This window comes from Astatotilapia calliptera, chromosome 23 (genome assembly GCF_964374335.1).
Source record: "Astatotilapia calliptera chromosome 23, fAstCal68.1, whole genome shotgun sequence".
Taxonomy (NCBI): Eukaryota; Metazoa; Chordata; class Actinopteri; order Cichliformes; family Cichlidae; genus Astatotilapia; species Astatotilapia calliptera.
In genome coordinates, this window is record NC_137443.1 from 9,160,783 (window position 1) to 9,188,150 (window position 27,368).

Consider the following 27,368-nt stretch of genomic DNA (forward strand, 5'->3'; position numbering starts at 1 on the left):
TGGTTTAGGAGCAGACGGAGGCTGAGTGTGATAACCATTCATTTTGGAGGCTCTAGAAAGGCAGCGAGTTTGGACTGCAAAGAGAAAAAGAAGAAAAAGGAGAGAAGGGGGGGGAAGAAGAGTAGCATCACTATGAGCGACTTTAGCTGAAGTTAGTTTGTTAGTTTTCTTTCCAGCAGTGCGACTGTGTTTATGTGGCGAGGTTCATTTGTTTGCAGAGCGCCTCTGTGGAGTCAGATGGATTAGTTAACACAATAGTCTGTTAGGTGGAAAAAACTTCTGACTTACTCCGCTGTAACTCTTCACTGACTGAGTTCTTTCTCTCTCTGGCTCTTCCTTTTCCTTCATCCGCCTCCTCCTTCTACCCTTCTTTCCCTCCACTCCTGCTGTTAATCCCATTTGATGGCGATGTCTTTCCCACTTCAATCCACCGAAGAATGTCTTCAGCATTCCTTCTATAGAGAAAGGGGGAAAAAAACAATCAGGGCTGAGCCAGAGGAGTGGGGAGAAGAGGGAGAGATGGATGGAGGTGTATAGAGAAAAGCAGGGCTCGCTGATTGTTGAGAGCCTCTTCACCTTGCGTATGAAATATGAGCCCAGATAGAGCGCGAGGGGGGGGGGAATAAGAGAAAAAGAGAAAGTAGGGCAGAGAGAAAGTGGAAGTGTGTGATCGGGCAGCCGTAAGCTGGTTGTTTTTTTTTTTTTGTTGTTTTTTTGGTGTGGCTGGAATAAGAAAAATGCTCCGTGTTACGCTTTAAAGAGAGGGGGAGAAAGGAAAACAGTCTGGTTCTGTTTTATGTGGTGTGTGTGCAATTAGAGCCAAAGAGAATGAGGAGGTGGAGGTATACCAGGGAAGAGTGGGGCTGAAAATAAGCTAAAGAGAACGTATGCACTGAGATGAAGAACTGAATGATGGAGAGCGGCTGCAGATGAAGCAGCAGCAGACTGGATTCTGAGCGTCAGACAACCCTGTGAGATTATTCTGAAATGCTCGTGGAAAATTGGAGCGGTTTCTTTGTTAGCTCGTTTTCTCTTGTGAAAGTAAGTAGAGGTGGGCAGATATGAACAAGGGAGTCCAGAGAGAGAATGAAAAGAGCGCAGGCTTCTTTGTGTTGTGTCAGAATTATTTTCCCAGCTGTTGCCATGTGTAAATTAAAATTTCACAACATTACACAACAGATTTGTACATGTAAGACTTACTGCAAGTTTCTCTGTACTCACAAAGTTTAGAAATTCTCAACATGACACATTTTCTAGGGAAGGATAACACAAAAAGTAAGCAAATGGAAACTTGAGTCAGAAGGGACTCCTCCGGCACAGTTAAACAAGACAGTCTTACTAACAGTGTGTCAATCTGTCACTTTGTCAGACTGATGGTGTGTTTTTGCTCGAGGGCATCGGACAGCTTCGTGCTGACACACGTAATAGTAATGATGCAATGCTCACCGGTGAATATAAGCAACAGTAGCTGTGAACCAGATGTGTGTTTCAATATCTATACCCATTTTTGTGCTGCAACTGTGTGATTTTAATCTCACAGTTCTCTTGAACTCGGTCTCTGATTTAAGTCACCATTTGTGCGACACTATTTCCAGGCAGTGTTTGAGTTGTAGGTGTGATACCGGAGCTTAGTTTCGCTATTTCTCTATGAATCATTTACAGACTGCGAAGCCGTGCTGTTACCCAGCCACAGGTGTTTGTAGAAACAAACACACAATAGGGTCTGCTGTAGCCTGAAAGCATAATACCCACTAAAGCCATTCCTCAGTCTTCCTGCTGAGGCTGCTGAGAACTGCAGCCTCAGTTCTCCTCGTGTTGTTGTTTACAGAAGGAAACCCCTCATTACTGATGATGTACACTCAACAACTTCCTGTTCTCCCCCTTCTCCCTCGTACGCTTCCTGTCATCAGCTGGACGGGTCTAATAAAGCGGCTCCGTCTTTTACAGCCAGCTGCAGAGCTAACGAGATGGGCGGCAAATAAACCTGTGGATGGCTCCCAGCTTGCTTCGTTAGTCGGTGGAACAGTGGATGAGTTTCTCACGCACTTTGTTTGCGCTTCCTGAACAATAACAAACAGTACAGTGCAAGCACAGATATTTAGAAGGTTGAGGTCTTCATTTATTAAAGCAGCATGCTGCTGGTAATGACCCACTGCATCTGGCACATCTCAGTGTTTAGCAGGCTGATACATCACGGGGCTGTAAAAGAGTCCTTCAATTAAGTTACTGTCAAGCTGTTCTGGAGTCTGTTTATTGAGCTTTTAGAAACTGCAGAGATGGATTCCTCTTAGCCCTTTTTTTACCCTTCCCTCCTTTTCCTTTTATAAAAAAGGGATTTAAAGACAGGATCCAGCCCAAGGAAAGTATTTTTCAGGATGAAAATAAGAGGAGACTCAAAGGCTTATTGCCTATTTATACCACCAAAAAAGAGAGAGGGTAAAAAAAGACAGACATAAGAGTAATGCTGCTTTACAGTTGGAATGACAGACAGAGGAGCTGGAGCATTTTCTCTCAGCGAAGCAGAGCGCTTTGTGGGCCAGCTGGCTCAGACCAGAACAGCAAAACACAGTGCCGTTGGCTTGACGACAGAGGAACACTTCCCTCCTAATTCAGACCCGCTCGCCGCAAGAACAAAGAATAAGAGCGAGTGATGGGAGCCTGTTCTGCTTCTCGGCGCATTTTAAACAACTTGTAATCATCTACTCAAGGTATAGGTCACGTTTTAGTAAGGATTCTGCTCTTCTGGAGTGCAGATGGGATGAAGAAGTCGGACATTGTGTAGTGGCTTGTCATGCACTTTGTGGTCACAGCGGTGCGGATGATGAGAGCTGGAGGCTGCACAGCTGCAGGGTCATAGAAGTCTGGAAGACTCCTGGTCACTTGCTTCATGTAAACTTTAGAGTGGACTATAAAACTATTCGTGCAGCTTCAAACACAAGCTAACATAACATTTTCATGCACTTTCAAATGTGAAGCAAATGTCCAAATGGGAGTCGGAGTCCAGTCTTATCTAGTAAAATTAGAGTCCGACTATGCTAAATGGCATTTAGCTGGAAGTGAAATGCATTTCAGTGCTGACTGACACTAGGAGTATATTGTTGTATAGTAATAATGTATAGTTTGACTTATAATGAATGAAGACCCCTTGGAAAGTGAAGAGCTCTTTTTAAGACAAAGGGATGAACTCAGTTACAGGATAATATCTGCCCTTCGTCCTACTTACACAGCATAAAAGAGGGGGGAAACACTAACTTCTCCAACAGAAATACTATACTCAGCTCTAAGAGAGTGTCAAAAGTGTAGGTAAATGCTAAAAAGGTCTTTGAGGTCTTCCCCTGCTGAGGCAGTAAAGCATTGTGTCGAGGAGAGTGGGATGAGGCTTTGAGGAAATTAAGAGTGTTTCCTCTCTGCTGGAGCAGACGGGCAGGGTGCTTATGCCTCCGAGAACACCGCCAAAAAAGGAATCAAACCGCTGCGGAGAGCTGTGAGCCTCACGAGCTGCCAAACTATTCCTGTAAAAGAGCTCTTTTGGTGGACTCCCAAACAGGAGACCTTTGGGGAATGTAAAGGAAAATGTATACAAAGAGGGGGGGGGACACTGAATTGATTGTGTGCTCAGTGAGTCCTGTAAGGGGAGCACCAGGTGGAATGACTGCAGGGGATGTTTTTGAATTATTGACTTTTATTTGAGCCAATGAATTCCCTTCTGGGAGTGTATTACCAAAATACTTGCCTAGGACACAGTCTATGTGATGATCTCCAATTAAGGGTAAAAGTATGTATGCAGTACCTACAACTGATAAATGGTAGGCTGAATGAAATCACCGAGAGTAGATGGCAAAAGCTAAAAGTAGTTTGAAACATCTGAACCGAGGTATTGTTGATACAATTGTTCTTTTAGTCCATCTGGCAGGACTCGTGTCAAATTATGCTACGACTATCAGTTTTGTCAAATTAGCACTGGTGACATTTGTAAATCTGTACCCCGAGCCGAGAGGGAGGGGGTTTTCTTTGCATTGTCACAGATGAAAAATAGTGGAAACGCTCCGCTGATTATTCAACATCTGGAAAAGATTTGGGCACATGAACTTGGTGGACTCTTGACAACACGCACCACTGGGATGTACAGTATATTCTGAGCAGGCAGCCTGTGAAGAACTCATCAGTCTCACATGCTCATGTGAGCTGTAGACTCAAGGTTTATAACTTTTCATCCTTTTTTCCCAAAGACCTACGGCCTCCTGATCCTCAGGGAGAGCACCTCAGAGTTCACTCATGTCCTGTGATTTTCAAAACATTTTAAAACCCTCCTGGTTCGACAACTGAAACTTTACATTATGAGTTAGCCTCCGTCTCCTCCACAATGACACAGGAACTGATTGACCACGCCTGTGCAAAAATAAATCACGATCCTGGCAAAATGACACAGAAATATTGCATTTTTTTCCCCTTCATTCTGCAAATTTGAGGAGCCACACCTGGGGTTTTACTTTTCCACAGCTCTGCTTATACCCCAGTTTTCTGTCCATCCACTTCAACGCTGCTGAACAACAGGAACAGAGCTGTTTTCTTCACTGTTGCACTTATCATCTGGTTCCAGCGCCACGCTTGATGTATTGTCAACAGTCGGGGTTTTTAACAAGTCTTTGTTAGAGGCTAGAGGCTGATAAACTATCAGTCGGTGCCGCTCGTGCAGTGGTTTCCTCCCAGAAGTTGCACACATACCAACACTTTGCCCAAGCCTCTGGCCTGACAAGCTATCACCTTCAGAGCAGAGGAAAAACATTTCACACAGTTCGACTCCTGCTGACAACTGTCAGGCTGACGGCCGAGTGCTGATGTCATCCTGAAAATGCTTTGCGTCTTTAATAATTTACATCTTTGCTAACTTCACTTGACTTTCCAAACACTTTGACTCTCCATTGATGATGTTCACATCTGGCCTCCAACCTTCCTGCCAGTTTTGTTCTGACTACAGTTGGATTGAGACCAGGCTATTGTGTCATGCATAAACTAAAAACAGATGATTTTGTAACATTTTTACTGTTACCTTGTTATCATCTGCCCCTCAGGGTTTTTTTTAAAAAACATTTTTATGAAACTTTATTTTCTGATGACTGGTTGTTCTTCACAGGAACGCGGCACAGCTGAAGCAGCTGCAGGACCAGATTCTGTTGGAGCAGCAGGAAGCAGCCAACTGGCAGCAGCAGCAGCTGGAGCAGCAGAATCAGGAAATCCCACCTCCACCTCTGCAGCCACTTCAGGAAGTATCTCCACCTGCTCCTCCATCCCCACCTCTCCCACCTCCTCCCTCCTTCCAGGAGTTGGAGAACAGCACAGCCATGCAAGCCAGCACATTCAACTATGCCCGGCCCAAGCAGTTCATTGCAGCGCAGAGCCCCGGTGGGGCGGGCTACGTCACCCAGTCCTCTGGCTCCTCTGGATCCAGCCTGTCATCCCCTCTGTCTCCACCCACCTCACACAAGTCCTTCAGCAGGGTCACCATGCCCACCTTCACCAAGGCGGGCGGCCTCGAGTCCCCAAGCTCTCCTTCCTTCCCTCCTCCACCTCCGCCCTTCCTCAGCTCCGGCAGCCTGTCCTCTCCATCAGGTCCCGCCCAAGACTTTCCTCCTCCACCTCCTCCTCCCCTTCCACCCGTAGCCACATCTCCAGCATACTCAGATATGTCCTCGCCTTTCTCTTCCGTCCCTCCATCTCCTGCCTCCAGCTTCCTTTCCTCAGTGTTGCCCTCCACACCTTCCACACCTGGCAGCCCTACAGTCAATGCCATGGGTCTTCCTAAAGGCAACGGGACTGTGTAAGTGACATTCAAATACACTTTTAACCACATATATTTTTTTACAGAGTCTGTCAGCAGCATCAGGCCAGCACAGTCTGTGTGTCAGGCACTAACTGCTGCCAGCTGAGTGCAGAATGTCTGCTGCTGGATGGAAGATGACATGTTTACATTTTTTTGCAGCATGTTTACAGGAAAATGCCAACTAGAGACCCCACACACATAAACAAAAGTTGCTCAAAAGGTGCAAGGCCCTCACCCCAATTGGGGAAAAAAATATACACAAAGTCCTCGAGACGGAAAGATTTGTTGAAATTAATATAAACAATAACGTTAGCTTATATTTTTTTTAAAAATCTATCACTCTGCAGAGTATCTAGCTGATTTTGCACTCTGCTTATTGAGTTAGCTGATAAAAATCTGTTTGTGTGTAGATAATCCTCGTCTGATGGCGTCCCTGAAGAGAGTAATTTTTTTTTCCTTCCATCAAGGACGTTCCGCCTTTTAGCTCTTTGCCAGTAAATTTTCATCACTCCCGAACTCCCCCTGCTATTCCTGGAATTCCTGCTGCACTTGTGAGAGATAAGAAGACACACTGCGAAATGCTATAGCTGAACATGTCCAGATAAGGGTTCATGTTAGAAAGCAAGTGGGGCAGCCATGGAGGAAAGAGGTGCTGAGATTATGTGAGTCACACAGTGACGGGGGGCCAGACCCTATATTGATCTCAGCCACTTTCCTGCTGTTCAAAACTTCTGTTTACGAGGGGCTTAAAGGGAAGGGTAAGGGGGATATAACGGTTTGTTTCAGACAGTGGAAATAATACCAAGTCCTCCTATATAATAAATAAAGGTTATTTTCAACTTTTTGTCATTCTTTTAGCAAAGCATTTCCAAGGAAGTCCTCTGTCACAAAGACACCACGCATCGCCTCAGACTCAGACATTCAGGGATCCAAGGATGCGGTCATCCAGGATTTGGAGAGAAAACTGCGCTTCAAAGAGGAGCGCATCAGCAATGGTCAACAGGTATGTGTTTGTAGGTGTATGTGGGTGTGTTAAATTCTTAGTAAAATACTGAACAGTGTGTTTGCAGACAGTTACTGAATGAGCTTGTTCAGTAACCATTAACACGGAATAACAAGTGTCCCAACATATCCAACCAACGAAAAATTCAAAGAGCGTTTGATTCATGCACCCTCAAGGAAATTCATTATGCTTCCTCCACATATAATCGATCCCCTATTGACACAAGGCTTAGATACAAATAATGCAGTGTAAAAGTGTGTGTTTTTCTAACTCGCACACTAACCCGCACTGACCCCATTAATCACTGCTTCCAGAGGTTAACCTATGAGGAGAAGATGGCTCGCAGGCTCTTGGGTGCTGACAACGCAGCCACGGTCTTAAACACACAGGACACAGAGGAGGAGCCAGTCACACAGGTACGGCAGCTCTTTATCAGGATCCACACACACTGGAGGGAGGAACAAAACAGCACACGCACAAACCTGAAATCACACAGGCATGAAACCGTTTTACCAGCATATCTACACCGGCACAAATCCCCCTGCTGCATGCATACCACACATGCACCTCTCTGTGTGTCCACTGATACTTCGCTGGTGTCATTCCTATCTCATGATCACTGGCTTTCCTCCACCCCAAGCCACTGTAAACACTGCTGAGTGCACGTTATGAAAGCAGGGTGTAAACACTGCAAAGTCCTCCAGAGCCCTCCATAAAAAGCTCTGTTTATGCAAACTCCTAGAACCAAGTGTTGCTGCAAACATGTTGTTCAAAGGCTCTCTTAGACACCAAATAGTCACTTTGGAGAAACAGAAAAGAAGCACAACATCCCCACAGAGTTGGTTATGAATTTCAAAGACAAAGAAAGAGAAATCAAAGCCTTAATTTGTTTTTTAGATCTTTCAGTGTATTTCAATAGCATTTTAGACTGGGATAGCCAATAATGATTCAAATCAGACTATATGGAGGACATCACAGTGATGCATTATCATCCTTCAGCAACATGCACACATAGACTACATGAAAGTTGCCAGTAAACATCCCCATATCACATCTTGTGTCCACAATGTCAGAGTTAGCACTCTGCCACCCCTATGTGCTACTGCCTCTTTGTATGCGGAGCAACTCAGCTGATTAGAGCAATACAGCTAGTTTGCATGGCGAAGCTTGCAAAGGCATCAGCACTAGTGCATTATGCCACTTTGTATTTGATAAAGTGTCTTGCATGTATTTGTATTCTTTTTTTCTTTTGAGAGCAGGTAAGTTTGAACATGCACACAAACCAGACTATAAGAGGTGGACGTAGCCTATATGGAAGTACCTCAAACTGAGATTATTTAACATCCAGCAGGGGGCGCTTTATCTGGTTGGAAATAAAAGGTTAGATCTTTAGAAGTCTATGAGAAAATTACCCTTCTTTTCCAATCATCTCTGTCCCCAGTAGACACTTTTCTGATGGATTTATGGTCTCAATAACTAGTTTAAAGTCTCTTTTAATACAGCATGATGTTTATTTTCTATATGTTATCCTGATTTTTATTCGAATAAGCAGTAAAATATACTTAGTAGTAACTGACAGTTCGCTAGTGTCCTCAGTTTTTTATTTAGATAGATTCGCTTATTAAAATAAGTAAGGATGATGGCTCCCAAACTGGAATCCACAAACCAGTGGTTCACATCACCGTGGCTACTTCCATCTTTTATATAAAGAATTTAGCAACAGCAAACTTTAAAACACAACTGTTTCTTGCCCTGTTTAATCCATCATGACAGACACACAAACAAAGCCTCTTTTTCTCCCAACAGGAAGACAAATCATCTGATAGAGACTCTTACCCTCAAAAGGTTATTGACACCTTCTCCTGGTTTTTCTTTCACTCTAAAATATCACTGTGTCAAGCTATGCACACAAAAATCATAAACGTGTACAGTTTAACTGAAGCGGGATCAGGTGTGACAGTTATCTTATTTGGAAACAAGTGTTATAGAAAGGATACAGGGATACAGAATTTGTTACTGATCACTCAGCTTTTATATCCACTGGTCGCTTTTTGCGGTTGGTTTGCAAATATTCACAAAAGAGTGTTTAGTGTTTGTCCTTATCTGCACCTTTTACTGCCTATTTTCATTTAATGTGCAATATAAATTTTAGATACTAAAGCATGTTGAGAGCTTAATTGCAACATAACCATCAATCAGCACATTTGGTTCTACCACATATGTTTGTCCTCACTTTGCTGCCATCACAAAGTGCATGCTGTAGTTTTAGGCCACATCTTTACTTTGAAAGATTTTAACATGGAACCAGCCGCCTCTGTATTATTACCGGATAATAGCTCGCCAGTTCAGGACTTCTATAATTGCTGTGATCCTAAGCAGCACAGCAAGTTCAGGAAGATATATGTTGGCTCTGCAGCTGTGCCCGGAGGCCTGTCATTATCTGTGTGATGTGTCATCAGAGCAAGCTGCTCTGCAGATGTTCTCCACTGCCTCCTCAGAGTTCCAGCACTGAAAGATTGATGAAGATGATGAGATAGAGGAGTGCCTCATGTGGGTAAAGACAGTTAGGAAATTGGGAGAAAGTTGGTAGTTTCAGTAACCTTGAAGACAGTTTTATGAGTTTGTAAAAAGTTAAAATTGGGCAAAATGGGTTGTATCGATAGCTGTCCTCACGCTTTTAAATGCACTTGCACTCGCTATGGGTTCACACAAACCACTCACTCTCTCTCACTAATGCAGTGTTTCTGCTGCAGTGTTTGTCTAAATCTATTTTTTTGTCTCTTTTACTTATTTAGGAATACAAAGTGTCGAGCTTTGAGCAGCGTCTGATCAGTGAGATCGAGTACCGTTTGGAGCGTTCTCCGGTGGAGGAATCGGACGATGACGTGGAGCACGATGAGAACTCTGGTGGCCGAGGGGTGGCACCATCTTTCGACCAGAAACTCAAACACTACAAAGTCTTTGAGGGCATGCCAGTCACCTTCTCCTGCAAGATCAAAGGAGACCCCAAACCAAAGGTGAGAGGGTCTACATCGAATTTAGAGAACATCAACGCACTTAAACACAGCTGGGATGATTCATATGTTATTCTGAAGCATTTATTAAGGTTCAAATTCCTGGCTTGAGGGGGTTCCTGATATGTGATGGTGCTGATGGAAAGTGTATATACTGTACATTTATTGTACACTGGGATAAGGAGAGGCTCTTTGCGGGAATACACTCTGGGACTAACTGGCTGGTTGGCTCTGTGTGTATTAATCAGACTGTGTTGACAGGTTTAATGGGAAAAAAATAAGAAATGACATAGGGGCCAAATATTCATGGAGTATTACCTTTCATTCATCCATCCATCCTGTTCTGCTTAGTTAAGACCAGGTGGCAGGGAGCAGCAGCCCAAGAAGAGATGTCTAAACCCATCTCTCCTCAGCTTGTTTCTAGTAGAATCCTAAAAAACCCCAACTGCCTCCTTTTGATATGGTAGAGCAGCATCTCTACTATTCCTGTCTTCCTACAGTCTTTAATGAGCCCATTCACCCTTTCCAGGAATAGCCTTTCTGCCACTTGTAGCTACGATCTTATTCTTTAAGTCATTACCCATTTATGATTACAGGTGAGGACTGGGGCAAAGCTTCCCCAGTAAATCAAAAGCAATGTCTTTAATCTGTCTGTCAATCTAAGAGATAAGATAAGATAAGATAGAACTTTATTAATCCCTCGGGTGGGTTCCTCTGGGAAATTCGATTTCCAAAAAAGCACAGCACCGACAGAAGTTACAGAGTTATACACACACACACATATATATAAATACAGAGAGAATATAAATAAAATATACGAAGGGGATAAATAGAATAAATAGGAATAAAAATAAAAATACAAGTGAATTGCACATTTCAAGTATTGAGTCTATTGCACCGTTGACTATTTACAAAAGTATTGCACAAGGTATTGTACAGTGAGGTGAAGAGGCACTACAGCTTAGTTGTTCCCTCCTTTGTCCTCCTGTTTCCCCTCCCTCTCCCCTCCAGAGAGGAGTTAAACAGTTTGATGGCGTGTGGGACAAAGGAGTTTTTAAGTCTGTTAGTTCTTGTCTTTGGGAGAAGCAACCTGTCACTGAACAGACTCTTCTGATTGTTTATGGCCGTGTGCAGAGGATGTCTGGCATTGTCCATAATGTCCATCAGTTTCTTTAATGTCCTTTTCTCTGCCACTGTCACCAGAGTGTCCAGCTTCATGCCGACCACAGAGCTAGCCCTCCTGATCAGTTTCTCCAGCCTGGATGAGTCCTTCTTTGCTGTGCTGCTCCCCCAGCACACCACAGCATAGAAAAGTACTCCAGCAACCACCGACTGGTAAAACATCCTCAGGAGCTTCCTGCAGATGTTAAAAGACCTCAGCCTCCTGAGGAAGTACAGTCGGCTTTGGGCTTTTTTATACAGGTGCTCTGTGTTGCATGACCAGTCCAGTTTATTGTCCACCCACAGCCCGAGGTACTTGTACTTGTTGACCACCTCCACCTCCTCCCCCTCTATCTGAACCGGCAGTGGACCTGCTCTAGACCTCCCGAAGTCCACAACCAGTTCCTTAGTCTTTGAGGTGTTGAGTTGCAGGTGGTTTGTGTGACTCCATGCGACAAAGTTCCTCACCAGACTTCTGTACTCCTCTTCCTGATCATCCCAGATACACCCCATGATGGCTGTGTCGTCTGCAAACTTCTGAATATGGCATAATTCAGAGTTGTAGCAGAAGTCAGAGGTGTACAGGGTGAAGAGAAGAGGGGACAGCACAGTTCCCTGTGGTGCTCCTGTGCTGCTGACCACTGTGTCAGACGTGATGTCCTTCAGCCTGACGTACTGTGGTCTGTCGGTGAGGTAGTCGGAGATCCAAGCCACCAGGCAGGGGTCCACCTCCATCCTGTTCAGTTTTTCCTGAAGCATACAGGGCCGGATGGTATTAAAGGCACTGGAAAAGTCAAGAAACAGGATCCTGACCGTGCCTTTTCCCCCATCCAGGTGTGAGTGGGCTCTGTGTAGGAGGTACAGGATGGCATCCTCCACTCCGACACCTGCCTTGTATGCAAACTGTAGTGGGTCCTGGGCATGTTGTACCTGTGGTCGGAGGAGGTTGAGGAAGAGCCGCTCTAGAGTCTTCATAAGATGTGACGTCAGTGCCACCGGTCGGAAGTCATTCAGCTCATTGGGCCGGTTCTTTTTGGGGACCGGGACGATGCAGGATGTCTTCCATAGGGCGGGCACTCTCCCCAGTCGCAGACTGAGGTTGAAGACTCGTTGTAGCGGCTCCCCAAGTTCAGCAGCACACGCCTTCTCCAGCTCTCCTCCCCTGTAGCAGGCACTCCATCCTTTTCTGTCTAAGAACAATGTCCTTAGAAGTTTTGCTTTTAGTCCTAGCCACTGTGCTTGCCCAACAGGATCATATCATCTTTAAATAACAAGTTATGAACAGAACTTGTAGCAGAGTCCAATGCCGACCTGGAGTCAGTCTGCCTTATTCCCATCAATATAAACCAAATATTGCTAGGGGAAAAAAGTGATTTCTTTGCGATGTTAGTGCCAAAGTCAGTCCATGAAAAACATAACTTGTCTGATAATTGTATGATCTTGTGCTGCAGGTCTACTGGTTTAAAGATGGTAAGCAGATCTCTAAGAGGAGCGAGCACTACAGGATCAGCCGAGATCCTGATGGAACCTGCTCCCTGCACACTGCTGCAGCCTCACTGGACGATGACGGCAACTACACCATCTTGGCAGGCAACCCTGAGGTGAGTTGAAAAAACGATGCAAACACCTATGTTCGACTGCCTGTCTGATATGTCACCACTCGTAAAAATAATGTTCTCTGGCTTGAACGGGAAGAGGGGGTTGAATGAGACAGGAAAACCCTGAAGAGGTTCCAAAGTTTATGTCGAACAGGCCCTCGAACTGTCTTTTCCAGCTCTAACACTCACATTTCATTTCCTCCTCTCAGTCAGACTTGCCGTTCCTGGCGTTTTATCACCTCATAAGTTCCCTCTCTTCCTCTCTCAGGGCAGGGTGAGCTGCACTGGCAGGATGATGGTCCAGGCGGTGAACCAGCGAGGTCGCAGCCAGCGCTCAGCACCTGGACACATGCGCAGGTGAGGCTGGCAGCAGAGGGAGAGAAGACAAACAAAATCTCCGTCTGGCGCGTGTGGTGCAGGCTGTTCACCATCTGCACGTGCTTCTGTGCTCGCTCACACATTTCCGCACGGATTCAAAACAGTCCAAGAAGCTTCTATTTAAGCAAATGTTTGCCGTGAGCTGAATCCCACTGTTCGGGGGAGAAAAGCTCAGTGTTAATGAGAGGGAACACCTGTTAGCATGGCTCTGTTTTTCATTGCTCTAATGGTCTTGTATATGCAGTATGCAGTCGTGCAAGGCCAGATATTGAAAAATGCACTGACGATCGCAGACATTCTTATGGTCGCTTACAGAACATAAAAAACACCTGTAATCTGTTATCAAGATGAACACACCCTGATTAAATTAGAGCTTAAGGATGTTTTGAGTAAGGAGAGAGATCCAGATAACAATCAGTGTCTCCTGCTCTCTTTATTTCTCTCCTTGGCTGATATTCAGGCAGTGTGGTGATGTCACTGTGTTTGAGTATAGTTATAAGAACATCTCCAGGTCCTGTCCTGCTGTACAAGTCTTAAAGAGACTTTTACATGTCACAAAACAGGAAGTGGAAGTAGGGGAAAGAGAACTGGAGGGTTTTTTAAACCCTTTAAACCCTAACCCGTCACCGATGACGGTTAGCATTTTTAGCAACTCCAGGCCTCGAGGGCCGGTGTCCTGCAGGTTTTAGATCTCACCCTGGGTCAACACACCTGAATCAAATGATTAGCTCATTACCAGGCCTCTGGAGAACTTCAAGACATGTTGAGGAGGTAATTTAGCCATTTAAATCAGCTGTGTTAGATCAAGGACGCATCTAAAACCTGCAGGACACCGGCCCTTGAGGCCTGGAGTTGCCTTCCCCTGGTTTAAAGGGTAAATTAGGTCAGGGTTTAAAGGGTTAAAGTATTCTTTAAAGTATTCTCCTGGGGCGGTAGCATTTACCGCCCCAGGAGATCTTTGAGGTCAGCAGACCTGATGCTTTTAGATGTTCCCAGGTACAGACTAAAGACTAGGGGAGAGAGGGCTTTTGCTGTGGCTGCACCCAGACTGTGGAACAGTTTACCTCCTCACATCAGATTCTCCACAATCCTTGGAACTTTTAAAACTGCTCTTAAAACTCACCTCTTCTCATTGGCTTTTAGCAAGGTTTAACTTATTGTTTTAATTTATTGTTTTATCAGTGAGGTGTTTTATGTACTTGTGTTTTATTGTATTTTATATTTGTATTTTATTGTACAGCACTTTGGTCAGCCTCGGTTGTTTTTAAATGTGCTTTATAAATAAACTTGACTTGACTTGACTTGATTCTACTCTTGATTTCACCTATGATTTTATGTGCTTCCCCGTGTAGCCTTAGTTGAGAATTTAACAGTCAGCAAATAAAAACTAAAAGTTTGTTCTTTTCCAAAACATCTCATTAATTCTGAGCTTAAATTTTAATCCCAGAAACCCTTTGTCTGTCTGTCTCTCTCTCTCTATCAGGCCCAGGTCCAGGTCTAGAGACAGCGGTGATGAGAACGATAACATCCAAGAGCGTCACTTCCGCCCCCACTTCCTGCAGGCGCCTGGTGACCTCATTGTTCAGGAAGGCCGCCTGTGTCGAATGGACTGCAAGGTAAATACACACCTCTAGTGTAACATGTGCCAGCATGGGTGTACACTGTGATAAAACAGAGGAAGGAAGGAACTATGGTTGTACTGTGGTTGCTCAGTCAATTAATAACAATATTAAAAACACCTATACAGCACTTTTTAACAATGTTACAAAATGTTTCACGATTAGAACTTCTTGCATTACATAAACGAGCATACATATACCAATGTGCTGTGCATACAGCTTTTATTATTGTAGGAGGTCAAGTCGATGAAATGGTCCAAATCTGGAAGCATCGAGTTTTTCCACAGTGTTTGGACTGATGTGATGTAATAGCACATGGCAGGTTTTATTAGTGGCAGCCTGATTCTCTTTTCAGTCTGTTTTGAGAAAGGTCTTCCCTGTTAAAACTGTTAATATATGGCTAGCACTGCTGCCAGACAGAAACGGTCCTGATTTCAGAACTTTCTATGTGGAGATTGCAAACCCTCCCTGTTTTTACCCAGGTTTTCTTCAGGAACTCAAAAACAACATATAAAGTTGATGGCCTGGCACACTCTTACAAAAGAAGTTTCTAATATCAAAAGCTGCACGTGGTTGAAAAAGTAATTTCGATAACTCAAAACCAACTTTTTTATAAAGTTGGTTTTGAGATGCTGCGTTTTTGATGTAAAAAAGAAGAAAAAACAAACTTTTTGTTTTTTGGGTTTGTGTTTTTTCTTTGGTTGAGTATGGCGTGTCAAGCTATGAACTTTAATGTGCCTGTGGTTTCAGCCCTGTGTTACAGTGTGTTACAATCTGTCATTTTAACTTTAACCCTACTCACCAAGCCATTGCTTTGATTTAACCTGCTGTGCTTATTGAATAGACTGCAGGTGAACACACTATCGCTGCTATTCTTTGATAAACCAAAGAGTCTAAAATAAGTGAGACGTGACTAGAAAGAAAGATGCCCGCACCAAAGAGAATATGTTAATCATAGTAATAGAGAAAAAACCATTTCAAATCCACCCTTTAATTCAGCGTCTGTATTGCTTTCAGGGAGGCTCCATGTCAGTGCTGCCAAGGAAGCATTTCCCTTTCCGTGCATTCCAGTTCCTCTAGTGAACTAGCGCAGACAAGATTTTTCATCACTTTATGAATGGCTCACAACAGACAGACAGGGCACACAGGTGTCATTTTTCAGGGATTAAGTGGGATCAGGTTTTTCTAAAATTATTTCCCCTTACACCACTCCCACCACCCGTGCTCGTTTTCTTTCTTCATCCCCTCCATCTTCACCTCGTCTCCCTGCGGCCTGAGGCACCGAGGAACCTCTTTGAAAAGCTGGTGCATGTAATAAAATAAAGCAGACCCACAATTAACTCTCTATAAAAAGCCTGTCTTTTTGGGCCTCTCAGAAATAAACCCAGAGTCTCCATTCCTTCAGAGCTCTTAATGTCGAAGATATTTATAGCAAATATCTATTTGCAGGTCATTTGAGGCTTTCCAGATTTTCCGTTCTTAAAATGTCTCAACTTCTAAATGCGCACTGGTTTCCTTCCAGAAGTACTTATCACTGCTTAGTCTGCTGTTTTGTGAGAATGTGAACATTGTAATAGTGGCACATTTTCCATGTGGGCCAGAGGCAGCAGAGCAGGTGTTGGGTTTCTCTGCAAAGAGAAACATGTCTTCTCCGAGTCCAGTTTATTCCCGTGACAAAGCATGCAGGTGACCAGTCTCCCCCAGACAAACAAAGATTAACTAAACTGTTTTCATACTCCCAATAAACACGAACATGCGGATAACAATCAAATTCCTCCAACAAAAACAGGCACGACGTGAGCATTCATGCATTCACTCAAATGTAATGTCTTCTGTGTTTTTCCCCTCCTGTAGGTGAGCGGCCTGCCCACTCCTGACCTCATCTGGCAGTTGAACGGACAGACCATCCGCCCTGATTCTGCCCATAAGATGCTGGTGAGAGAAAACGGCGTGCACTCGCTGGTCATCGAACCTGTGACCAGCCGCGACGCAGGCATCTACACCTGCATCGCCAGCAACAGAGCCGGCCAGAACTCTTTCAACCTGGAACTCATCGTTGCAGGTAAACAGAACGATCAGCACGAACAGAGACTTTTTTTTTTTAATGGGGTGGCATTTGAGGGACTCATGGGAAAGCAGACCGTTCTAGGGTTAATAACGTCTAAATTAGAAACTACCTGGAAACTAACTTTAACTGTGAATGGCTTCCATAAACATCCAGCAGGAGATGTTGCTGTCCTGGTTCATTAGTGCATCTAAGTAACACCTTCTCTCTCCTTAGCCAAAGAGATGCACAAGGCCCCTTCATTCATCGAGAAACTGCAGAACACGAGCGTTGCAGAGGGTCATCCTGTGCGACTGGAGTGCCGTGTGACGGGGGTTCCCTATCCGCAGATCTTCTGGAAGAGGGAGAATGAGTCTTTCACTCACAACACAGACAGAATCAGGTAAACAGGAATAAGTAAACCAAACTGGTTTGGTGACTTTGCCCTAAAATGAGATTTAGAAAGCATTTTCCCCAGTAAGTTATACAAGCCCTAAACATGTGCACAGTTATGGTTTCAATAACATTTCAATCCAGAGGACTAGGATCACGCCATCACAGCACCAACACATGCAATGACAATTCATATTATAGATACAGTACGCCAAGAAAAACAATATTTAAATATTACCTTATTTCATGTAAGTGTCATGTCTCTGACATCTGATGTATATCAGTTATCTGATGTATGTCAATGCTCTTTCTCTTCTTTCCCAGCATGCACCAGGACAACTGTGGCTACCTATGTATGATCATCCAGCCAGCCTTGAAAGAAGATGCCGGCTGGTACACCGTGTCAGCCAAGAATGACGCCGGCATCGTATCCAGCACCGCTCGGCTTGATGTCCACAGTAAGTCTAAGCTATCACACACTTCTCCCTGAATCCAGCATTTTCCTTTATACAAACTATTTAAATACTTCTATTCCTTCTTTAGCTCAATGGCAGCAGCCTAACCTCCCAAAGCCAAAAAAGGTGCGTCCCTCCACCAGCCGCTACGCAGCACTGACGGAGAGAGGTCTGGATGTGAAGGCGGCCTTCTTCCCCGACTCCAGCCCAGTGCAGCCCGGAGGCCTGGTGGAAAGCGACGACCTGTAGAGACGAGTCAGAGGTGTCAGGATTACCCAGAAAAGCCAGAAAGCTGCCTGTGATCCGGGCACTCCTAACGAGGAGAGGCAGAGTATATTCTTGTCCACCACCAATGAACTGCAGATACTGAATTTAAGCTTGGGTGGGCAAAGTGAGAAAGGTGTTGCCATGTTTCTTTGTTCTAAATAGGATGACACAACACTAATGTATTACAGAATTCATCAAGTTGTTTCCCCAAGTTTCATTTTATTAACTGGATCTGGAAGTGATTGAGGTGTTTACCACAAGAAAAGACTGTTCAGTGTATGCCTGACTCTGTTTTACCCTTTAAAGTGCCTTTTTCTTTCTGTAAAGATACAAAAAAATGAAACCAAATCACTATGCATGTTCAAGTGGTGCCATTTGCAATTCACCAACTAATACTGTATTTATAAGTAGCAATCACACCAGCTGAGGAAACGAGACTGAATGATTCAAAGCATCGTAGCTTGGACGAAGGAGATCACCCACTTTTATTGTGAGGGCTTATGTAGCACAGTGCAGATAGTTAAAGCATCATACAATCTGCGCTTTTAGGTTGTAGATCAGATACTGGACAAGGCCGGACCTTAAAAACGGTGTTTTTTGTTGTTGTTTTGTTTTGGGGGGGCAGAAGACATTTAACGTTTGGTTAAAAGGATGTGTATGTGCAGCAGACCTTAAGGAAAGTTGGTTTTAACAAGAGAAAATGGGAGTAAAAGCAAGTCAGTGGAGGGATGTGAAGTGTAATACTGAAAAACTAAAATGATGGTGGGTTATTTAGGTGATTACTTTTTCTTCTTCTTTGATTTTCTTTTCTTTCTTTTTTTTGAAGTGTGAATTGAAACGTTCTCACTTAAGAGAGGGTGCTGTGAAGGGTTTCAGTGTTTTTCGTCACACACATCACAGATTGTCCATTTTATTTTTGTATGGAAAAAAAAAATGCTATTTACTTTCCAAAGCAATCTTAACATAAATTATATTTGCAACCTTCAGTTCACCGATAAAACAATCCTGTCTATCATGAAGCTTTATAAATATATTTACTGCCTTAAATCACTTAATGCAAACACAGTTTCTTTGCATGTTTTTTTTTGGACACTTGTACAGTGCCAAGTAACTTTTACTAGGATGCATTTAAAAAAAACAAAAACAAAACTGCTTCTTTCCTTCAGTATTCATGGGTAATAAAAACTCTCAACATTAAGAAATCAACAGCAAAGCATATTTATATCTACGATTTGTCTCCTTGTGGGCATCTTTTTTCTGAGCTTCGGTCAGCTGACACTTTGTGTTTGCACATTTCTATGCCAATCAATGCCTGTATATGGATTGTTCTCCTGATACTATTTTAGGTTATAAAATGTTAATAAAAAAAAATCAAACTCTTCAGGCACAGTGTGAATGTTTTTGTGAACTGGTAGGCTTCTCTAAAACAATAAAAGAATGCCAAAAGGCATATTATCGGTCACAGGAAATGCCACTTGTGCTAAATACGTTAAAAAGCTATAAAGTCAAGCAGTGATTTGGCACAGTGATTCCCAATAAGGGGTACATGTACTGTGCAAAAGTCTCAAGCCACCCCTCAGTTCTTTTTACTTTGCTTCTTTGGAGCCAGACCTTCCTGCAATTTTTTTAAAGTGGTCTTGAGCAATAGCTCGCCAGGGTTTCTGGGGAACTACTGCTCAAGTTTGTGTTGTAGATAAAGTACAACATGTTCATTCAAGCGTCGTGCCTTAATCTACTCACTCTATTAGTGATTTTTGTCCTAATCTGGAAAGTTTCACTGATTTCAGCAGCAAAATTAAACTATTTTATATACTTTGTGTCACTGCGACTCTCGTGTGGCCTGATATTATTATTCATGTTAATCGGTTCTGTTCACACCTGGTATAAGCATGCTATTGTTCAACCCAACCCTTGCTGTAAAACCTCAAATCTAACCTGGATTTATCCTTACCTGGAAAGTTATAGCTAGGGATAAGCCCAGGTGACCTTAATTGCCAAAGATTTTAGAAAAGATTGTAGCTGAGAAGCCTTTTAGGAAATGCATAACACTTTTTATAAATTTTAGTTATAATTTTATAAATTACATTTGACTGAAAGTGCCCTTCTTAGGGTTACAAATGACATTTTGATGGGTCCAGATGCTGGGAATTACACTGTTCTGCTTTTGATACTGCGTCACTGTTACACAGTCACATTAAACAGGTTACATCAAGTAGTGGGTGTGTCTGGATCAGCGTTAGGCTGGTTTAAATCTTACCTTGCAGACTTACCCGTTCTGTCTGTATTAATCATTTCCTGTCAGAAAAGGCTGCCTTGTCCTGTCTAGAGCAGCTGTTCCAGATGGTGTCATCACCCAAAACCTTGGGTCTCTAAGCTCCTCTCTTAACTGATCGTCAGGAAATGTGAGCACTTTTATAAAAGCAGGAGTTTTGTGTGTTGCTGGTCTGGAGCATTCAGGTTTTAACACAAAACCAAGGTTTCTGGAGTGAACATCACAGCAAACATCAGATGATGCAAAAAAAGTAAATATATAGTAACCTAAAAAATAAATAGTAACCTAAAAGTAGACCAGATTCAGTTTAAAATGAGTTTAAATAGACTTGAAAAATGGCTGTTGAGTCCATCTACCTGGCTGGCTGCTCCGTTTAGAAAGACATACAACACTTAGAGGAGAAATGCACACAACAGCCCCCCCACACACTGTAGCTCATTTAAAGTCCAGGTTTTGATAACAGCTTTGCAAATCTCATCAGTGAGCATGACAGTCACCTCTAGCCCCACACATCCACAGTACAGGTCCAGAGCTGTAACTAGACACTCAAAACATTCCCAGCACTAAAAATACCCCCCTACCTCCACCGCTACCTTTAATTCCCTCCAGCTGCAGCCCCAAATGCCTCCTCGCTCTATAGGCCGCGCCAGAGGTGGGCTTGGGGGGCGCAGGCAGGAGGCTGTGGAGGGCATGTGGCGGCTGTGAGGGGGTCTCCCAGGGGGACGTGGGGAACAAAACATGAGCGTAAGGATCAGTGGCATGCAAGCGGGCGGGTGCTTTACAGTCATGGAAAAAGACCAACAGCGTTAAATTCACTGATCAAATTTAGGACCCCAGGGCACGGAGGTCTGGACTAGGCCAGACACTCTGGAGTCAGCAGCGTTAGTCATGACTGACTCTCAAAGGCCACGCCCACTGTGGCTGAACAGAGTGACTCAGCAGAAGAAAGTAAATGAGTTTTAACAACATACATTATGTTTGCTTTAATCTGAAGGCTTTTGCAGTAGCAATACATCTGATACGAGTAATAAACACACATCTCACAATCCAGCAGCTTACCAGGTATCACTTTTAACTTAGTTTGGGCAGAGCTCTAGATTTAACTTAAGATGTAAGGCTTTAAGTTCAAAAGTTTTTCTTTTTGTTATCAGTCATAAATTTCTCAATCGACAGTGACACTTAATGCCTAAAATAAGACACTGAATATTCAAAACAGTAGCTCCGGAGGAAGCTGTTACTCCCTACATGGCCAGCTGCAGCCCTCCGTCCACCACCAGCGTTTCTCCTGTAATGTAGCGGGACTCCAGGAGGAAGAGGACGGCCCGGGCTACCTCCTCCGGCTCTCCAAATCTCCCCAGAGGGATGGAGCGCTCTAAATCCTCCTCTCTCATCCCTGCAGTCATGTCAGTGTGTATAAAACCTACCAAAAGATGGGGAAAAAACAGCAATGAGATGACAGAGACTGACACAAGCAGTGCTTTGTACTAATTACCAATCACTAATCTAAGGATCTAATCTTTGCTGCAAGTTGCATTGGAGCAGAGAGTGTCAAGTGGCAGGGATGAAAGTGAGGCCACGGTTCTTAGGAATATAAGGCAGCTGGAGGAAAGTTAGGGATGAGTTGCTGCCTTACGTGGAGAAGCTCAAGTATCTCATAGTCTTGCTCATGAGTGGGAGAAGTAAACAAGAGATTTGTGTTTGTTTTACGGTACTGCGTTTGTGTCTGTTTGCATGAGTGACTGTATATAAACTCATTGGTTTGGTATTAGGTATTTGTCCACACAGTCTACTCAAAGAGATACACAACCACTTGCGCGCAGTCCTCCAAGGAACCAACAACACGTACCTCGATATGAATGACACTACGCGTAAATTGAACGCTGACCGGTTAAAGGGCTCAGTGTGGTTCTCTGATAGCAGTGGATTGTAGCAGATATTGAGAAGACAGAGAGAAAAGTGAAAGAATCAGAAGCATATTCTGTACCTGGAGCCAGGAGGTTAACCCTGATATTACGTGAAGCAACTTCTTTAGCCAAGGAGCGAGTGAAACCCTCTAGACCAGCTTTACTGGCACTGTAGACACACTGGCCAGAGTTCCCTTTCAGGCCCACAACAGAGCCTGCAGACATGACCAGAGAAATCCATTAAGATGACTTGATTCCACATTTAATATAAATCACAATCAAATTACCTGACTCCCAGCGTGCTGGATGAAGAATTTGTTACTGTCTGTATAATTTCATAGATTTTCTTTACAAAGAAATATAAACACTGTAAACCTTGAGGTAGAAATCACATTAATATTATTATAGCCGTGCTTGTGGTTTCAGATTCTGGTTGGATTTTCTTACAGGATGCAGTCAATCCGGTGCTTCTTAAGAGCTGCAGTCCCAGGTGTCGGTGGCATTCGAGATTTCAACAAAGCCCTTCTAGGAGCAAGTCTTACCATCTTGAAACAGCTTGAGCCGTTACTTAGGTATATTCAAGTTACTTTTAATTTCAGTTGTCCCTGTGACGAGTGCAGTGTATATTTTCCTTTAGTCTGCAACATCAGAGACCAATAAACTGACCAGGAAGGCTGACTCTGAGAGGAAGTCCCTCAACAAACTTTTATCCATTGTGGATAATCCCGACCACCCTCTGCACCACTTACTGAACAGGCAGCAGAGAACTTCCACTAACAGACTGATTTAGGTAATCTCTTCCTCATGCAGTAATGTTTATAACTCCACACATCTGTTTAGCAGAGAATCATCTGTTCTTTCACCTCACAGCTTTTTTTCCCCAAGCCTGCACCGTTTACTACACTTTCCCCAATACTGAGACTAATATCATCTACCATTAACTAAACACCAGCAATAAGAAAAACGCTGCAAAAGCACACAAAACACAATGGCAATAGGAGAAACGACAACAGAAATAGGAAAAAACTGATTTCCAAAAGCACAAGGGAAGTGTTTCTGGGGAGACAATAACCCAACGGACAAGTTGCACGAACCCAAAACATGCTTGGTGTGTTTTATCATGATTCATATAATACTGATGATGGATTTTTAGGCGAATAGTTAGGCTAACACACTTACCTCTCATCTTTTCTTTCCTCACAAAACCGATAGATCCTCCACTTCTTTTAAGTGTCTCCCAGCGCAATTCTTAGCATATTTTGGTCCCTGCAACATTGGGTTATTGTCTCCCCAGAAACAATTCCCTTGTGCTTTTGGAAATCAGTTTTTTCCTATTTCTGTTGTCTTTTTCCTATTTCTGTTTTGCTTTTTCCTATTTCCATTGTGTTTTGTGTGCTTTTGCAGCGTTTTTCTTATTGCTGGTGTTTTCTTAAGTTGCAATCCGTTTGGCCTCTCAGGGCCACCGTACAAAATAATATCCTCCTTAAAGGGTACACTGACTTGAATCTATAAAAGTAGTAACACAGCCATCTAGTGGTTAAATTGAAGACACACCACTAATGTGAATCATCAAGTACCTATATTAACAATAGCTGCTCCTTGGCTGTGCAGCATGCTGCGCAGCGCTGCCCTGCAGGTCAACATGGAGCCCAGCAGGTTGGTGTGAAGCAGAGCCACCATGTCCTCTGGTTTGGTCCTCAGTAGCAGACCATCTCTGTGCAAACAGACAACAGCAACTTGCAGGGGTTCAGCATTTACATGCGTCTAAATATGTCTGCAAATGCAGCTGAGAATCAGTAGAGGTGTCAACTTCAGTGCTTGCTCACCTGTTGATACCAGCTGCGTTCACGAGATAGGAGATGTTTCCACAGGTCTTCTGGATCATTTCAAATGTTTTCTGCACCTCCTGTTCTTTAGAGATGTCACAGCTAAAAGCAATGTGCTCATCTAGAGAAGACACACATCAGATCTACTGTCGGCATCACTGCAGTATGTTTATAAAGGTCCTCTAAGTCTACACTGAACCTTGTATTTAATTAAAAATGGGCGTAGCTTCTAAATGCTTTAAACCTGCAGTCTTTCTAATGGCCAGCAGGGGGCGACTCCTCTGGTTGAAAGTCTGACTGTATAGTTGCCGTGAGAAAACTACCATATCTTCTAACTTGGTTTATGACCTCAGTAAACTATTTACTGATGAGTTTATGTTCTCAAGCTCTCATTTCAAGCCTTGCCAAATACAAAACAGTGTTGTCTTTGTAAAATATGTTCGACGTTATAGTCACAAAGGATTATACAAAGGTTAATGGTTTATGACATAGGTGTCAAACTCTGGCCCGCGGGCCAAATTTGGCCCGCAGCCTAATTACATTTGGCCCGCGAAGCCATACCAAATTACTATTAGAGCTGGCCTACTGGTATTATACAGCTAATATATATTGTTTAGTATTAAGCTTTGCTTGTTCCATATTCAGTTTTTCAGCAAAACGTGTTTGAGTCCATAAGAAAAGATTCATTCTTATATATATCTGGAGGAATAAATATATTTCAATAAATATTAACGTTAGCCCGCGACTTTGTTCTAGTTTTGAATTTTGGCCCACTGTGTATTTGAGTTTGACACCCCTGGTTTATGATATTTAACATGTGACTGACTGACAAGTTACTAGAGTGCACAGAGTCTCTCTGTTTAGTCACATCTAGTTTCAAAGCCAAAAAACCCTCAGTGTGAGATATCATACCAATGTCACGTACATCTTTTACTTACAGTTGATGGCAGTGTAGAGCTAGACTATTTAAAATAAATATCCCACCCATATTTATAAAGAAAGAAGGAGCTACATGCTTGTTTATTTATAATGTGTACTTGCAAAGACTAAATCAAAATGATACAGAGAAGTCTTTAATTTTATTATTTGTAATTTTGAATAAATCTACACAAGGAGGTTTTGATGCATATTTTTATTTACTCTGTTTGATCTGAACTGTATCTGTGACTCCATTTTCTTCTGCTTATCTAGTGGGTAAATGAAACTTCTTAAAACATCTCAATTATAAATACTCCCCACATTACAAAAATTACAAAAACTTAAACTAACTGTGAAATTCATTCTTTTTTTTCCTTCTCAAAATTTGGCTTTTCGGTGTTGTAAGTAAGAATGAAGACAACATATGCTGTTGTTCTCTGTTGTTTTTGCCAATTTCATAACAAATCTGCATTTTAAGCTTGAGTAAATTAAGCCATACTTTTGAAAATAAAAATTGGTAATTTTCCTTTAGAGGAGGGCCGTTGTGCAGAAAAAAGCACGCTAATGAAAAGCTCTAATAGCTCTGGCACATGTCTGTACACTTTACTCATTAACTCATTTATTAGTCCAAAATCCAGGGTAAGGTTTACGCCACAGCTACCTTAAATCAACACTATTGGTAATTACCAAAATAATTTTTTATGTTTCTGTAATGGTTAATGCACCAGTTTGTGCAAGCTTGTTAATAAAAATAATATTTTTAATCCTAAAAAAAATTGCTATTTTACTAGCAGTGGTTGAATGTTCTGCTTGATTAATTTAGTTCTGAGAGAAGTCCAGTGTGCTGGTTATAATTTGGGTATTAAAACAACAATTCAGTTCAGTGAGTTCAGTAATTTAATTTGTTTTTCGCAGACTTCTAAAATACTTGTGCTTTATTTTTATATCCGGTGATCTAATAATTTTGTTAAGCACTGTATTACACACAGCACAGCATTATACCTCCATGCAGAGATGCCACAGTTGCCTGGGCGACGTCTTTGTTCCTGGAGACGACGGCTACCCTGCAGCCTCTTTCTGCCAGCAGGCAGGACACTGCTTTCCCAATGCCTCTGGAACCCCCACACACTACTGCCAGTCTGGACATGATGACCTGCAGGAGAGGCAACAGCTCAATTACAGCTACAGAACAGCATCCGGACTATCTCAGATGAAACACAGGAGAGACATGCCTGCTTCCCTTTATGATCTTCATAAGTCGATGGTGTAGTCTGATTATTGAATGGAAGCTACACAGCATAAACACACAGCATTTTTATCCCTTGTTCCATATTTCAATCGGCTCTGCAGGCACTTTTTTCTAAAGTCTGGCTGAAGAAAGTAGGGAACGCTTTTATTATAGTCAAGTGCAGGTTAAACTCTGTATGGGGAAAGTCAGTGTCAGATGGACACTACCACAAATGAAGTGACAGTAAATTAGAAAAATTGTTATTTTTTGTCAGTTATTATTCAGTGTTACACAAATACAAATATGATGTGTCCCATGTGTCTTACATATAAACAATCTTTTGTTGAGATCTGGTCACCCTAGTATATAAGCATAATGTATTTATATGACAACTTATATGTGTAATAATAACACCCTGTTTGCTTTAACAAATTTTTCTTTTGGTTTAGGACTGAAACACTGGGATTACTGGGATTTTTGTCTTTTGAGTCAACACACATCAGTCTGAATGTATTTTAGATGCTGAAGAAACACTGCGATAGCAAACAGAAAAACAGGCTTTAACAGCTCTATCTATACTACGGACAGATTGATTAACCATCACTGTTAATAAGGGAGAGAGGCAAAGGTGGTAGGGTTTGGACATGTGCAGAGGAGGGATGGCCGGTGCTCACATATCACACTTGTTCTTCTTAAGTTGTAGATAAACAGGTACCGGCTAATTTATAAAGGGCTACCTTTAGAGACCTTGTCACTGAGGCTACGCGATTATACTTTAAAACCAATTTTTTTAGCTCCTAAAATTTGGAGCAGTCTTCTTCGGCCATCATCGGGTTGTTTGAATGTGCGATTTGTTTTAAAAACTCATTTTATAGTATAGTATATATTTTCCTTTAATCTTTCCCCCATTATTTTGGCACAGAGTTTATATCTATTTAAGTGCACGGAAGCGCGCGTGCTGGGATGAATACGTGACGGTAAGGTTGGTTGTTTGTCTGTATGGGTCTAGGCAAGTAAACACAGCCAAGATTATAAAACATGACACCCTGCCTTAACATGTGGGACAAAATGCTCTGCAGCACAACACAAAGTAGGACACCGGGTCACTTCAGTGAGGCTAAGAGTCACAGTCGCTGTCCGGTAAATAGTAGCCGTATTTAGCTTTAAATGTCATCGTACAGTTACGTTTATGCAGCGATATGATACTTACCTCGTTTTTCTGAGTCTAACACCCCGTTTGAGAAACACTGTTACAAATGTAACAAATGTTATTTACTGAACAAATAAAGAATACCAGAGGAGCGGGTAGTCATGGGCGCCGCCATGTTTTTTGTTGTTATTGTGCTGGTCGTTGTTGGTCGGTAGAGGGCGCTGTGGTAACGCTGGATTGGCTGAACTGAACCAGCACTGCTTTGATTGATTGGTGATTTTTTTTACCTTTACCCAGCCACTGTAGTTCCACCCTAC

The 27,368-nt window shown here is 42.8% G+C and overlaps 2 protein-coding genes across 8 annotated transcripts in view; one reads left to right on the forward strand and one right to left on the reverse strand.

The window, feature by feature from the left end:
• palld (palladin, cytoskeletal associated protein) overlaps positions 1 to 19,136 on the forward strand; it is a 69,032-nt gene extending 49,896 nt beyond the window's left edge. For 6 of the 7 annotated variants that reach the window (XM_026159976.2, XM_080297874.1, XM_080297875.1 and 3 more), the window contains 12 exons: positions 5,135 to 5,818; positions 6,680 to 6,824; positions 7,139 to 7,240; positions 8,631 to 8,669; positions 9,620 to 9,841; positions 12,451 to 12,600; positions 12,866 to 12,954; positions 14,459 to 14,591; positions 16,449 to 16,656; positions 16,876 to 17,041; positions 17,356 to 17,489; positions 17,575 to 19,136. In XM_026159976.2, the coding sequence (XP_026015761.2) occupies positions 5,135 to 5,818; positions 6,680 to 6,824; positions 7,139 to 7,240; positions 8,631 to 8,669; positions 9,620 to 9,841; positions 12,451 to 12,600; positions 12,866 to 12,954; positions 14,459 to 14,591; positions 16,449 to 16,656; positions 16,876 to 17,041; positions 17,356 to 17,489; positions 17,575 to 17,735 (2,233 nt within the window). In that variant the 3' untranslated portion in view covers positions 17,736 to 19,136. The remainder of the gene's footprint in view (positions 1 to 5,134; positions 5,819 to 6,679; positions 6,825 to 7,138; positions 7,241 to 8,630; positions 8,670 to 9,619; positions 9,842 to 12,450; positions 12,601 to 12,865; positions 12,955 to 14,458; positions 14,592 to 16,448; positions 16,657 to 16,875; positions 17,042 to 17,355; positions 17,490 to 17,574) is intronic. The other variant, XM_080297876.1, reaches the window with a different exon arrangement.
• Positions 19,137 to 20,978: 1,842 nt separating this feature from the next.
• cbr4 (carbonyl reductase 4) lies at positions 20,979 to 27,268 on the reverse strand. The gene is made up of 6 exons (XM_026159981.2): positions 27,112 to 27,268; positions 25,676 to 25,826; positions 23,756 to 23,876; positions 23,507 to 23,643; positions 22,010 to 22,144; positions 20,979 to 21,445 (listed from the first exon to the last, which is right to left on the reverse strand). Exons 2-6 carry the CDS (start codon positions 25,818 to 25,820, stop codon positions 21,267 to 21,269), a joined length of 717 nt encoding a protein of 238 aa, XP_026015766.1. The 5' UTR covers positions 25,821 to 25,826; positions 27,112 to 27,268; the 3' UTR covers positions 20,979 to 21,266.
• Positions 27,269 to 27,368: the final 100 nt, after the last annotated feature.